The 14,595-nt window shown below is 43.8% G+C and overlaps 1 protein-coding gene across 4 annotated transcripts in view; it reads right to left on the bottom strand.

Annotated features, from left to right (window-relative positions):
- PRKCA (protein kinase C alpha) overlaps positions 1-14,595 on the bottom strand; it is a 495,684-nt gene that overhangs the window by 291,043 nt on the left and 190,046 nt on the right. For all 4 annotated transcript variants that reach the window (XM_012453857.3, XM_012453858.2, XM_012453859.3 and 1 more), the window contains one exon: positions 11,353-11,435. In XM_012453857.3, the coding sequence (XP_012309280.1) occupies positions 11,353-11,435 (83 nt within the window). The remainder of the gene's footprint in view (positions 1-11,352; positions 11,436-14,595) is intronic.

Raw genomic sequence — 14,595 nt, 5'->3', positions numbered from 1 at the left:
GGGGGTGGTTCGCACTTGCTGTTTCTCTCTTAGCCACCATCGGAGGCTGAAACAGAATTCTGAGTAAGTGGGTTCATTTGATTGTTATAATTGGTTTTAGTCCATGATCCCTTTGTAAATAAATAAATAACACAGTTATAATGACAGCCAGAACATGCACAGTAAACCTTCCTTCTTTTCTTAGATCCTGGGAAACATACGTCTCTGTCCACGGGCCCTTCCTAAATCTTCTGCTGGAAATGTATTAAGCAGCAAAAACAGAAAACAAAGATGAGGAAGGTACCAGCTAACTGAATGTGACTCAGCTTAGAAGTTTGGAAGTTCAGCTTCTAAAAAACATGACTCATTAGAATCCAGGAAAAAGTCCTAGCATGAGCCAAAAAGCTCTCTGGTCTCGCTTTCAGCTTAGGGTGTAGACACCTGAAAAGGATCTTTCCAGAAACCCAACATCCTGAAAAGTCCCACTCTGCACCCTCTTCAGGAGGACCCAAACCAAGTCTCCAAATGGCTCCCAGCTCCCACTGGTCCCATCTGCCCTACATCTACTGTCTTTGCTAGTTCACATTGCTGGTCTCTCCTGTGAGTGTTTTTACTGTTAACATCTCAGGACTGTATGATTACAAATTTCTTTTACCATTTTAAGATTTCTCAGAGTCACAGTGACCCCAGACTCTACCCACAAAAACAGAGCCTTCGCTGACAGAAAAGCTGCCCCTGCGTTAGCTTTGCAGTTCAATCATGCAGTATGGTGGGAAAGGAACAGGTCTGGAAGTTGAGAGATCCAGTTCAGAGCTCCGCTTACTACTGCACTCGGGAGCATCACTTAAGTACCCATGAGACCCCATTTTCACATCTGTACAATGGGAATAATAATGCACACCTGGTGCATTTATGTATGTTCTCCACTGAAGTGACTATTTGAGTAGTAATATTTAATCCTATACATGACTTCCTGCTAAGGGTAAGTTGTTTGAAGACAAGTGTCATGTTTTGTAACCTTTGCCTCCCATAATACCTCACACACAATAAATGCTCAAGAAACATTTATTGATGACATACAATGAATAAATGCAAGAAAAAAACACTGGACACATAAAAGACACTAAATACATGGTCAGAGAATATCATAAATATGTCATGTCTTGTGCCATGGATCTTTCAACTCTGAGCTTCCGAGAATCTGCACGCCTACAGCAGGCTCTCCAGACACTGTTTCTAATAATAGTCTTGGGGACAGGTAATGTGGCTGTTTATACATCGTGAAATGTCTGACATGATTGAGTCACTTGGATGGATCAGGAAAAATAAACAAGGAATCCATCACACCAAGTGCTGATCCCAACCAGTCCAAAGCTATTGCCTCACCCACTACATTTTAAACTAAATTCCAAATAGTGAAGACAACTGTTTGAAACAGCTGCTGGGAGAAACAGAAAGACCCATCAGGTGTGCCCCCACCACCCCCAGTATCACCATGATGATGATGCTGATGAAACAGCCACTCTTGGATATTAGGGGAGTTCAGTAAAAGTCTCATGCATAGCTGGAAATATTCAAGTAATTCAAAACCAAATAAATACAACTGGTGATCAATTTAGGTTATCAGACCTTCACTGACTCATTCTCTTTGGTTCAAGGAACATTTTTTGAGTATCTAACCTGTGCAGGGCCCTGTATCGGGCACTCAGTTTTCAAAGAGAAAACACACAGTACCCACTTACAAAGAATTCACTATGTAAATGTGATCATTAAGTAATATGACTTTTTTTTTTTTAAGAAATAGGATCTTGCTATGTTGCCTAGGCCAGATCCCAAATAAATAAGACATATATATTTTTTTGAGACAGAGTCTCACTCTGTCACCCAGACTGGAGTATAGTGGCATGATCTAGCCTCACTGCAACCTCCACCTCCTGGGTTTGAGCAATTCTCCTGCCTCAGCCTCCCGAGTAACTGGGACTACAGGCGTGCACCACCCCCGGTTAATTTTTGTACTTTTAGTAGAGATGGGGTTTCACCATGTTGGCCAGGCTGGTCTCAAACGCCTGACCTCAGGTGATCCACAAGACTCACCCTCCCAAAATGCTGGGATTACAGGCATGAGCCACCGTGTCTGGCCCCTGAGTAAATAATTTATTATAAAACAAACATGCACTGGGTAAAGCTGCTCATGCCTGTCTCCCCAGCTACTCAGGAGGCTGAGGCAGGAGGATCACTTGAGCCTGGGTGTTCAAGTCTAGACTGAGCAGCATAGCAAGTCTCATCTCTAAAATCTGAAAATAAATTTTAAAACAGCATATAACAAAAAGTGCCCCAGACAGGCTATACAATGATGCAAACACACTCTCTATGGTTAATACACAAAGTTCTCTTCCCAGACTTGATGTCAGAGATGTCTTGTAAGTTTCACAATAAAATCACTCTAATTTATCATCTCACCTCCTTTTTTGACCAAAAGCAATTCTACCCACCTCAAAGGGCTCCCTTATTCTGACTGGGTTCCACTGGCCTTTTGTCTGCCTCCCCAGTCTCACCACCCTCTCAGAGGCTGACAACTCGGCGAGGGTGAAGATTTTGAAAAAGATGTGCTACTGGCCATCTAGGTCATTCAAAAGTGGGGCTCCAAAGATGGGAGGTAGCAACTACAAGTTAGGGATTCAGCTGAAAAGCCCCCAGGGCGACGCCCTTGAAAATAGGAGCATTTTCTTCATAATGACAGTGCACCTTTCTTCCCAGTTCATCAAGTACAGACCACGGAGCAAATACTCATCCCTCTCTCTTCCCCCTGACCAGAACTTGGTGGGTCAAGAGAATGGCCATGCCACCACCCAGCTGTCTTTTTTTGCTCATCAGAACTGCAGATGAGGATGGAAGTCTAGGAGGCTATTTTTAACTCCCAGCTAAATTAATTTGGTCCACGTGCAGCAGGAGTCCCTTCCCTTGTAGGAAATACTTCTGTTACTGTGAATCTGGTACATAAAAGAATCCACCCACTGAAGAGCAGAATTAGCACTGGAGTTTTTTTGTTGGGTTTATTTCCCCGAAATAACTTCAAGGTTTCCTGTGGCACCACAGCAAGTGAGGAAGGGTACCTGCGGGCAAGGGCCCAGGGTGGTTTCAGAACTGGGCTTGGGCTTCCTCTGAGGCTCATGGAGGGGGTGGGGGGGGGGTCCCGATAGGACATGCGGAACATGACAGGCTTCTCTCCTTGCACTCTGATGACAGGTCCACTTGCAAATATGTCACCTGAGTGTAGGCACTGCTGGATGGCAGCACCAGGCAAGAGATGTAACTCCCATGGGCCAACTCGAGCAATATGAAAACACTGGTCGACTTATTTTTAAAAGAAAATTGCGAAAAGAATTGAAATACATCTTGAAATGTCACCATCTTCAGAAGCTCTTCCTTCATTCTCGCATTAGATGCAGGCTGGCTCTCTCCCTGCTAAACTCGGCAGCATTTTTATTTCTTCCCCACTTACGGCACCTACCCTGTGCAGTCTTTTTTTATGAGACCGAGTTTCACTCTTGTTGTCCACGCTGGAGTGCAATGGCACAATATTGGCTCACTGCAACCTCCATCTCCCAGGTTCAAGCAATTCTCCTGCCTCAGCCTCCCGAGTTGCTGGGATTACAGGCGTGTACTACCATGCCTGGCTAATTTTTTATTTTTAGTAGAGACGGGGTTTCACCATGTTGATCAGGCTGGCTGGTCTCAGACTCCTGACCTCGGGTGATACACCCACCTCAGTCTCCCAAAGTGCTGAGATTACAGGCGTGAGCCATCATGCCTGGCCTACCCTGTGTAATCTTACAGTATAACTCTGCCTGATTGGTTTATCCTTGCAATTAGAGGATAATGCCTGCACTGGGAGGGCAGGAACTCTCTCTATTTTTGTAACCTTCTCAGTACAGGACTGTCAATCAATATTTAATGACAGATGGACTAGAATGAAACTTGGGGCTGAAGGCAAATTTAAAGATCACTAATTCAACCCCTCAGCTCACTGCAACCTCCACCTCCCAGGTTTAAGCAACTGTCTGCCTCAGCATCCCCAGTAGCTAGGATTACAGGTGCACACCACCATGCCTGGCTAATTTTTTGTATTTTTTTTAGTAGAGATGGGATTTCACCATCTTTGCCAGGCTGGTCTTGAACTCCTGACCTCATGATCCACTGGCCTCAGCCTCCCAAAGTGCTGGGATTACAGGCATGAGCCACTGCTCCTGGCCCTCCAGGACTCTCTTTACTATATACTCTGTCGAATTTTAAATGCAACTTTTTAGCCCTATACCTCATGCAAATCTAACTTTACTGTGTCAGTTCAGGAATATAAAAATCTTTTGGGGGTAGAACCGGCTTTGCTCACAAAATCATCTTTTTCTATATTAAATGTTTAAAAGTACACTTTGAAAAAATAGAATATTCACTATTAATTTCTAGGTTTATTTCAAATGCTTTAAGTTCTATTAAAAATGAATCTTTGAATTTGAATTTTAAACATTTTAGCAGTCTTTTTTTTTTGTTTGATTGGTTTCTAAGATATAGAAAAGGACTGGAAAATGAGAGACTTCTCAAGATTGTAGTAAAGAAAAGAAAGCAATTTTGCTTTCTAGACATATAGTCCTCCATAGAGTCCAGGCTCACAAGGGATATCTCTTTTGGTTTGTAGCAATTTGTGCAATAGTTTCCGTTTTTAGCTTTAAGAGTTTACAGTCCATGCTCTCAGCTTCTTCTAATAGATGAGTATTACGATCTCCACCGACTTGAAGGTGTACCTAGGTCTGAAGCAAGCCTCCCTATGTTTTAACAAGTCAATCACTTTATTCATTTTGTCCCCTTCCAAACATTTCGGTAGGCTTCAGCGAACCTGTGATGTCACCAGTAAACATGGTGGTTCTGTCTCAGGTGAGGTGCAGCAATCACCAGGGAAGTCACCTGAATTCTGTTCACCGGGTTGGCTCAAACATATAAAGTGCAAAACACTGTGTGAACAGTTTCTCCCCAGAGAAGCCAGGGTCACTAGTAAAAATGCTCAAGATAAAAACATAATGGCTCCAAAAAAATGCAAGGAATGCTTACTACCTCCAGATGCTTGAAGCCTTTTAAGGACTCCGTCTCCCACTCTCCCCGCCACCACCCTGCACTTTCTCAAACGTCCATATATCCAGTGCACAGAATAAACATTCTAAAGATTATGTGTAAATAGTTGTTTAGCATGTGTGTTATTTTATGGTCATCACATAAGAACAGCTTCTCTTCCTACAACTTTGGACTAGAAAGCTGGGGGGACAGGGGAATAGTACATTGTGGCCCTAAATGCAGAACTGAGATTGGTCTGATTCTCTCAGAGTGCTGCTTTGCAGCGCTTTCTCACTGAAGACACACAGAGAAAACAACGAATTTTAAAAAGGACCGAATGTGTTAATAAACACAGACACACAAATACATATCCATACATCTATGCACAGATGCGTGAGGGGAGCCTCCAGACCCTGTTCTTCCTCTCCATAGCAGGGCAGGCTTCATGAACAGACACAACCCAAGATGAATGAAAACTGTTTTAAGAGCAATACGATGCTGGTGAGCTAAGGTTTTTCTTGTTTTTGTTTTCGTTATTTTTGGTTTTTCTTTTTTGAGATGGAGTCTCGCTCTGTTGCCCAGGCTGGAGTACAATGGCGGGATCTCAGCTCACTGCAACCTCCATCTCCGGGTTTAAGCGATTCTCCTGCCTCAGCCTCATGGGTAGCTGGGACTACAGGTGCCCACCACCATACCTGGCGAATTTTTTCTTTCTTTTTTTTTTTTTTTTTGTATTTCTAGTAGAGACGGGGTTTCACCACGTTAGCGAGGCTGGTCTCAATCCCCTGACCTCATGATCCACCCGCCTTGGCCTCCCAAAGTGCTGGGATTACAGGCGTGAGCCACTGTGTTCGGCAGAGCTAAGGTTTTAAGAAGTGAGAGGAAGAAGTCTGAGAAGAGCCAGCCCTGCAGACCCCACATCACTAGCCCTTCCCGAATCTGCCTTGCCTCATCATGGCCAGAGAAGGGAAGAGAAGCTCACGGAAGCAGGCGATCAATGGCCACCAAAGAAGCATGGGCACTTGCTGCCCTTCAGCAGAGCAAAGCCACACTCACTACTCCCACTGCCCCAAAAAGCAAGGCCCTACCCTCCTTCCACCTGTCCATGCCTGAGTCTGCATCTTAATTTAGTGGAGAGGTGGAAGAAGCCATTCTAAACACAGAGCATTTTTGTCTTATTTTATGTTGTCTTATGAAACTTTGGATGCAGGACTAGGGTACTGGGCAGAGCTCCAAGCTGCATTCTGGGGCCACACACTCGGTAACACAAACCCTGCACCAACTCAAAGTGCCTTCCCAACACCAGGTAAGAAGAGAGCTGCTCGTTCTGTGAGTCACATACTGCAGCATCCAAGTCTAAGCCCTGGCTGCAAACAGAGGCAGCACCAGGGAATGAGCTCACCACTAACATTAGGTTCTTTTAAGTTTTCTGCTTTCGTTTCTCCTCTACTCAGCGTGTATGGGGACGCACTTAAAGTCTAGGAAATGCCCAGCTTTTTGCTCTAGATTTGCTGGTACAGAATGCAATCTCATCCAGAAGGGGCAGAGGATCCTTGAGAAATTGGCCTGAGGATCTCCACGGAGGGTCCTTCTGCTGAACACAGGAACCTTTTCTCTGCCAAGATTTCCTGCACCAATGCATACTCTCAGCTACGACTGCTCCTTCAGTCTTGAAGAGCATCTCTGTTCAAAAGAACTTTGTAATGTCTTCCCATCTGGCTACTGTAACTGGGTGCTGCTATTTCTCAGTACTTTCCCCATCCTTTCATCTTGAAGATGGCAGAGCAGGTACATTATTTGAGGATTTCATAAGGACTGGAACTTCTTTTTCCCCGTCTGTGAACGTGTTAGAGTCTGCCAAGCTCAGCTAAGGTATTATTAAGCAGCACATGCACAGGACATCTTAACTATTCTCTGTGGTATGAAAAAAAAAATCTTAATTTAAAATTTTTGAAGTTTTACTTTTAAATTTCGAAACCTGACATTCTTTTCGCTGGTCTTTCTCATGCCTGCTAGCAGGCATTTTTTTATTTGCTCGATCTCTAAAACACTGAAAAGGACTGGAGAATAAGATAATTCTCAAGATGGTAAAATTAGCCTGCTAGTGTTCTAAACACCTGACCAGAATTTTCAACAAATGCACCAAGGAATGGTTGTCAATGCACTCCACTGGAAGCGCGACCCAGCCGAGTCACCAACGTCTCGTTTCTCTTCACGGCCAATTGCCTTGAAAGAATCAACCGCAGGCGCACTGGATACTCAAAAACACATGTGACAGCACCCCAGACCAGTTTTGCCTTCATTGTCTCCTCATCAACAAAATAAGGTTAACCCAGATAACTCCTTAACACCCCTTCTGGCTCAATACTTCTGGAATTGGCAGAAAAATGGTATTGAGAAAAGGATAAAGTAAGAAAATCCTAGCATCTCAGCTCAGTTCTGTCTTGTGAAGCCTTCATGATTTTCCAGCTACCTCCCTGGTGCAGGACAGTTTGACCATCTTGTGTCTTCATAAGATTTGCTTGCAGATTTGCACAGTAAGTAAAATCATTCTGCATGCTCCCAGTCAACGCATCTCAGGCCTTGGCTGCAGAAAGTCCTAGTCATAGGTCTCCTGCTGCAAAGACCAAAAAGCAAATTGCCTCCTTGGAAGAGAGCGAATGCGTGATCTGTTACGAACCAGACAGGCAGGACTGCACTGAATGTCGAACATACCTCTTTCTCTTTCATCATCTTCACTTTCAAGGGTATTAAATGTAAGATTCAGCAGCTACAGAAAGTCAACACAAGATGAGTAGGAGCGGGACATGGCTGGACATCAACTTGCAGGTATGTTTCCGTTACATTTTGCATGGAGGATCTTTTCTAAAGCTTTTTACCTGGCTCCAGACCCTATGAGTAGGATAACCCCATAATAATCAGCCAAACAGGATAAAAATTTTAAACATGAAAGGAGTTACCAAAAATAATGAATAGGCATCAGTTGACCCATGGTGGTCATAAACCAAGACTTTCCCGTGTAAATAAGATTGTCCTTTACAAACTAACTATATGTTACCTACTTATGAGCACTATCAACAGCGTCGAGAATTCATAACAAACACAGGGATGCGATCACAGCGTTGGCCTATAGCCCCTTTAGGAAATCATTCCGTCAGCACCACACTCCCCTAGTTTTTTCCCCACTTTTCTGGCTGCCCCTTCTTGGTTTCCCTACTCTGATCTTCCTCTCCCATGCCACATGTTGGAGTTCCTTAAAGCTCTCTCCTGGGACCTAATCCCTTCTCTTCCCACTCTATACCCTCTCATCAAAATGATCCACATACAAGGCCTTAAGAAAAATCATAGGAATCTTTATCTTCAGGACATACCCCACTTCTGACTGCCACACCTGCATCCATACTCAACTGACGTCCAGTGTCAGACATCTACCGCTGAATGTGTCTACTAATGGTCTGTGTCCCCAAAAGTTCATATGCTAAAACTTAACTGCCAATGTGATCGTATTAAGAGGTGGGCCCTTTAGGAGGTGATTCAGCCATGAGGTGGAGCCTTCCTAAATGGTATCACCTCCCTTATAAAAGATGTACAAGGGATCTGTTCATCCCCTTTTCCCCTTTTAGCCCTTCTGCCATGTGAGTACACAGCAAAAAGGCATCATCCAGGAAGCAGAGCCCGGCTTGAGCCAGATACAGAATCTGCTGGTACCTTGATCTTGAACTTCCCAGCCTCTGGAACTGTGAAAAAAAAATGTCCTATTAATTATAAATTACTCAGTCTACAGTATTTTGTGTTAGCAACTGGCACAGACTAAGAAAATGACCAAAGTAAAACCCCTTGATCTGCCCCCATCTCACTCTCCCAAATACACGCTCTCCCTCCAGAGTCCCCACGACTTTAACATACCTCCAGCCAGGGAGTCATTTTCAACATCGCCATTTCCCTGATGCAGCAATGACCAAGAACTGCGGATCTGGCTCCTAAATGTACCTTCAGTGAGTTGACTCTGTCCATCCCCACTGCGTCCATCTACACCAATCCCCCATCACATTGCCCAGAGGGGAGGTACCTCTACACGGCATTCTCCAACCTTTGCTATTTCCGCATCTCCACCGGTACACCAAGCGCACTTCCTGCCCAATCCATTTCTTACAAGGCAACCAGAGTAACCTTTTTAAGAAGCAAATCGGACCACATCATTTTTAGGCTTAAAACCTTTCCTGGGCCCCCAATGCTCCCGAGAGTGTGCCCCAAATCCTAAGCCAGATACCCAACTCCCAGCTTTCTGTTTGTTATTGATTAAACTCCTTCCCACATCTTGGCATTCTCATTTGCTCCTCGCCTTTGTCTGAAATAGCCTTTTCCAGGGAGGGCCTTCACATCCAGGCTTCAGGATATGAGGCCTGCCCATCCTTCCTCCCCATTCTTGATGGAGTAGAAATGGGAGGAGAAAGAAAAGAGGAAAGAAGAAAAAATGGGAAGATGAAGATGAGAATGATGAGCACGGAAGTGAAAGGCTATGATGTGAGGTTTTAGACAAGTCCAAACAAGTGCAATGGGACTTGACTTTTTGGAAAAGTTAGTACTTTATATTCTAGCTACTTCTTATCTCTAAAGAGCCCCAAAGGAAGACAATATTCCAGAAGAGACATATGGAAAGTGGCAGGGGTGGAGGATGGGGGAATGACACTAGTTTTGTTTGTAGACAGGCAAGTCACTCAACATTCATGGACTTGGGCTTCCTTGTCCATGAAGTTATAAAACAAGATCGAGGTGGAGGATGGGTGAATGACACTAGTTTTGTTTGTAGACAGGCAAGTCACTCAACATTCAGGGACTTGGGCTTCCTTGTCCATGAAGTTATAAAACAAGATGACACCTGAGTTTCCTCTGGGTCCCGTGTCCTACAGGCCTTTGTGGAAGCCGTGGTGGCTCAGAGCCCACAACAGGCACTCTCTCTTGCCTCCAGGAGCACCCTAACCCCATCGTGGCAACTTCCTGTGCACTGGGCATCAAACAGTAACTTCCTTCTTGCTTGTGTTACAAGAAAGCAAATCTGAATCCCTCAGAGCCCGCTGCAAAAATGTCATCTTCCACAGAGGGAAGAATTTAGTCCTGCCTGCACTGAGAAAGCTACTTTGAAATCTAAGTTTCCTGATGGGAACAAGCGTTAAAGATGGGAATCGCTTGAAGCACACAACCTGAGTGATTAAACTGATCAGGCAAAGCAATTCAGAACAGAAATGTCTACTCTTTTAAGCCTGCCTATTTTTTTATTCAGTTAAAATATTAATTTCCACATAACAGCTCAAGTTTCTGTCCACCCAACATATTTTAGACGGTATTTTCTGTGACTCCTCTGTGGATCCCATTTTTAAGTACACAGGAGACGCAACAGAGACTGTCAGAATAAGGACACAAAGAGGAAATTATGTGTTCACACATGGGCAACTTCAGAGATCACTGTTCAGTGAAACGGATGCTAAATTATTTCAATCATCAGCAGCACTGATAATATACACCAAAAAGGCAGAGATGATCTCATGGAGTAAACCAGGAGCAGTTTGTTACACTGGCCCAAAGCAATGAAGCCTCTATTGGTTTATTTCAGCCTAGAAGTAAACTAAAGGGTGGCCGGGCCTGCTAGCTCACACCTGTAATCTCAGCACTTTGGAAAGTCAAGATGGGCAGATCACTTGAGGTCAGGAGTTCAAGAATAGCCTGCCAACATAATGAAACCCCATCTCTACTAAAAGTACAAAAATTAGCTGGGTATGGTGGTGCATGCCTGTAGTCCCAGCCGCTAAGGAGGCTGAGGCAGGAGAATTGCTTGAACCTGGAAGGTGGAGGTTGCAGTGAGCTGAAATCATGCCACTGCACTCCAGCCTGGGCAATGGAGTGAGATTCCACCTCAAAAAAAAAAAAAAAGAAAGAAACTGAAGGGTGATAAATGTGTATTGTAAAATTTGTCAACAACTGCATTGTGTTTGTGAAAGCTATTATGATAAATTTGGTGGATTTAGTCAATGCAGCTGCCCAGAGTGGGACAGTACATGCTAACAAGACATTCTCCTCCAAGAATTTCTCTGAGAAGTAGTCTGAGGCTCAAATGGGCTACAAATCTGTTCATTAGTACAAGCCAAAGTTCTATGAAACTAACCGAGTGTTCCCATTAACAGCATGTGGCAAAACAACAGTTGCACAGGCATTAAAAAAATTAAAGCTCAGAAATCCACATTGACATCAAATCACGATTTCCAGACTACTTACATCAGTGTCAGGTCCCTTATCCGCACCCGGGCAGGAAAAAGTAACAAATTCATGGCACCTCTTGTGGACCACAAAACAGCAAACTGGTAGAGAGAAAAGAAAACTAAAATTAGAATAGACATGATTTAACATATGAACTTTGTTTTCCAAACAGGGATACTTGCTGTTAGAAGTCAATTTAATTTCACTACAGACGGAAGCTTATAAACAGCAATCAGAAGGCATTTCATTCGAGAATCAGCAACATTTGGTATTGATTAGACTCATCGATAACAGATGCCCAAGATGCCAGCACTGACAGGGCCACATAAACTGTGGCTCTTACTCTCTGAAGTTGAGGGAGAGGAGAGTCAGACTGTAAGTCGGTTTCGCAAAGGAGAAACCAGGAATCAAAATTTAAAATACTTTGCACCGTCCTAGCCAGGCATGGTGGTTCACTCCTATAATCCCAGCACTACACGAGGCCGAGTCAGGTGGATCACCTGAGGTCAGGAGCTTGAGAGCAGCCTGGCCAACATGGTAAAACCCTATCTCTACTAAAAATACAAAAAAAAAAAAAAAAAAAAAAAAAAAAATTAGCTGGACATGGTGATTGGCGCCTGTAATCACCTACTCAGGAGGGTGAGGCAGGAGAATCGCTTGAACCCAGGAGGTGGAGGTTGCAGTGGGCCAAGATCCATGCCACTGCAATCCAGCCTGGGTGACAAGAGTGAAACTCCCTCTCAAAAAATTAAATAAAATACTTTGCACCATCCTATAACAACACACTAACATGCACATATAAACATATGTAAACATTATATTCTGTGGGTGAAGTAAAATATAAATAACTGATTATAAATATTATGGATATACCTAAATGTGAGTTGCAGGAATTCCTCAGCAGAATTCTGACCTTAATAAACTAATTAAGACACAAATGCAATCTACAGAAAACAGACCAGACCTTTTTGAAATAATAATAAAAAACCTTAGGAGAAACCCTAACACCTTCGTGTATCTGCCTTTTTGCTGCAGATACTGTCACCAGTTGGAAAAGTTCCCGCAAATTCAGCAAAATCCACTACAGAGTAAATATTTTCAAGGCTCAACATGGTTTTGATAAATAGTCCTGAGGATAAATCAACAAAATAACTGTTAAAGAAAGTAATCCCCTAAGAGGTTATTTTTGTTGTTGTTTTGTTTGTTTAAGACACAGTTTCACTTTGTCACCTAGGCTGGAATGCAGTAGGGTGATCTTGGCTCACGGCAGCCTCAACCTCCTGGGTTCAAGCAATTCCCCTGCCTCAGACCCCCCAATTCACTGGGAATACAGGCGAGTTCCACCACAACCTGCTAATTTTTACATTTTTGTGGAGACGGGGTTTCACCATGTTGCCCAGGCTAGTCTCGAACTCCCGAGCTCAAGCAATCTGCCCATCTCAGCCTCCCAAAGTGCAGGGATTATAGGCATGAGCAACTGCGTATGGCCCCCTAAGAGGTTTTTATTGATGGTAATAATATAGAGGATGCAAAAAATAAATGACCTAGTTTCTCCTTGAAAGCTCAAAGTCTGGCTCCAAAAAGGTATCATCTACTACTCTATTATTTGCTGAATAATAACAAGTTAAAAAACAGTATATCCTCAGAAATACTAGGTTAGTCATGTGTTTTTTTCTGCATGCTATGGTTTGATTGTATGTCAGCTCCAAAACCCATGTTGAAATTTAGTTGACACAGTGGCAGTTTTGGGAGATGGGACCCCTGAGAGGTAACCGGGTCATGGGGGCTTTGCCCTCAGGATTGGAATTAATGTCATTATAAAAGGGTGAGTAGAGTCCCCCTTCCGTCTCTTTGCCCTTCTGCCGTCTGCCACGTGAGGACAAGGTCTTCCTTCCCCTGGGAACGGGCAGTAAAAAGGCCCTTGCCTAATGCTGGCACCTGGACTTCCCAGCCTCTAGAACTATGAGAAAACAAATTTCTGTTCTTTATAAATTACCTAGTCTCAGATATTCTGTTATAGCAGCAAAAATGAACTAAGACACCGCACAAGGAAGGTTAGAACTTCTCAACTTTGTGGCTCATAGGCTATTTTCTCCTCTCACCCATGATAATGCAGTTCCCTGCCCATATGGCAGGAGATACAGAAGACCACAGAGGCTGAGTCATTTCCGTAGGTGGAAGAGGGTGGCAGGATGGCTCAGAGCTGAAATCCCAAGTGGAGCCAAGAGTACTGAGAGGGCCTTGAGTAGCCAGTCAGAAATTCAGAATAGCCTTGGAAGTCACTGAAAGTTTCTGAACCAAGAGTAACAGAGACAAAAAGCAATGTTTTAGAAGTGCAAATGGTGGTAATAGGAAGAATTTAATAGAATAGATTGAGGCCTATAATGCCCAGTTAGAAGCCTCTGGCACAGTCTAGGTATGAAAGTAATTACCCATCGTTATGCAGGCTGCGAAGAAATGGAAGTAACAGGGGCCAGGGAAATTACAGAAGAATGATGAGACTTGCTGACTGACCACACAGCACCATTTACTGAGCATCCTACCATGTGCCAGGTTGCTGCTGTTGTGCTGGGTCCCTTCACATGCATTCCAGATTGAATCCTCATAACAATACTACTTAATATACTGTAATCTCTCTCTCTCTCTCTCTCTCTCTCTCTTACCCTGAGACAGAGTCTTAATGGTGTGATCTCAGTTCACTGCAACCTAAACCTCCCGGGTTCAAGCAATTCTCCTGCCTCAGCCTCCCGAGTAGCTGGGATTACAGGCACGTACCACCATGCTTCGCTAATTTTTGTATTTTTAGTAGAGACAGGGTTTCACCATGTTGGCCAGGCTGGTCTCAAACTCTGGACCAAGTGATCCGCCTACCTGAGTCTCCCAAAGTGATGGGATTACAGGTGTGGCACACCGCACCTGGCCTACAATATATATATATACTTTATGGATAGGAAAATGGTGCTCAGACCCCTCGCATCCAGCTGTACAACAGTAAAGTGAATGCTTATGAATGGGAGACAGGAAGGGAGGCAGGGAGGACAGACAAATGGATAGAGGAATGAACCAACAAACAAATGAAGGTCTTTCCCAAGGTAATTCACCATGTGATGGAGCCAGGATTCATACTAAGCATTGCTTGACACTACAGGCCCCTCTCCTTTCACCATGTCATATCCACTGGCAGGATTTCCAGAACAGAAAGGGAATAAAGCTGATGCCAAAATTGTTTACATGGGTAACAGGAAAATGAGTACATGACAA

Source organism: Aotus nancymaae, unplaced genomic scaffold (assembly GCF_030222135.1).
Source record: "Aotus nancymaae isolate 86718 unplaced genomic scaffold, 86718_ANA_hifiasm-v0.15.2.pri h1tg000089l, whole genome shotgun sequence".
Lineage (NCBI taxonomy): Eukaryota > Metazoa > Chordata > Mammalia > Primates > Aotidae > Aotus > Aotus nancymaae.
This window is presented reverse-complemented; position numbering and strand designations above follow the sequence as displayed.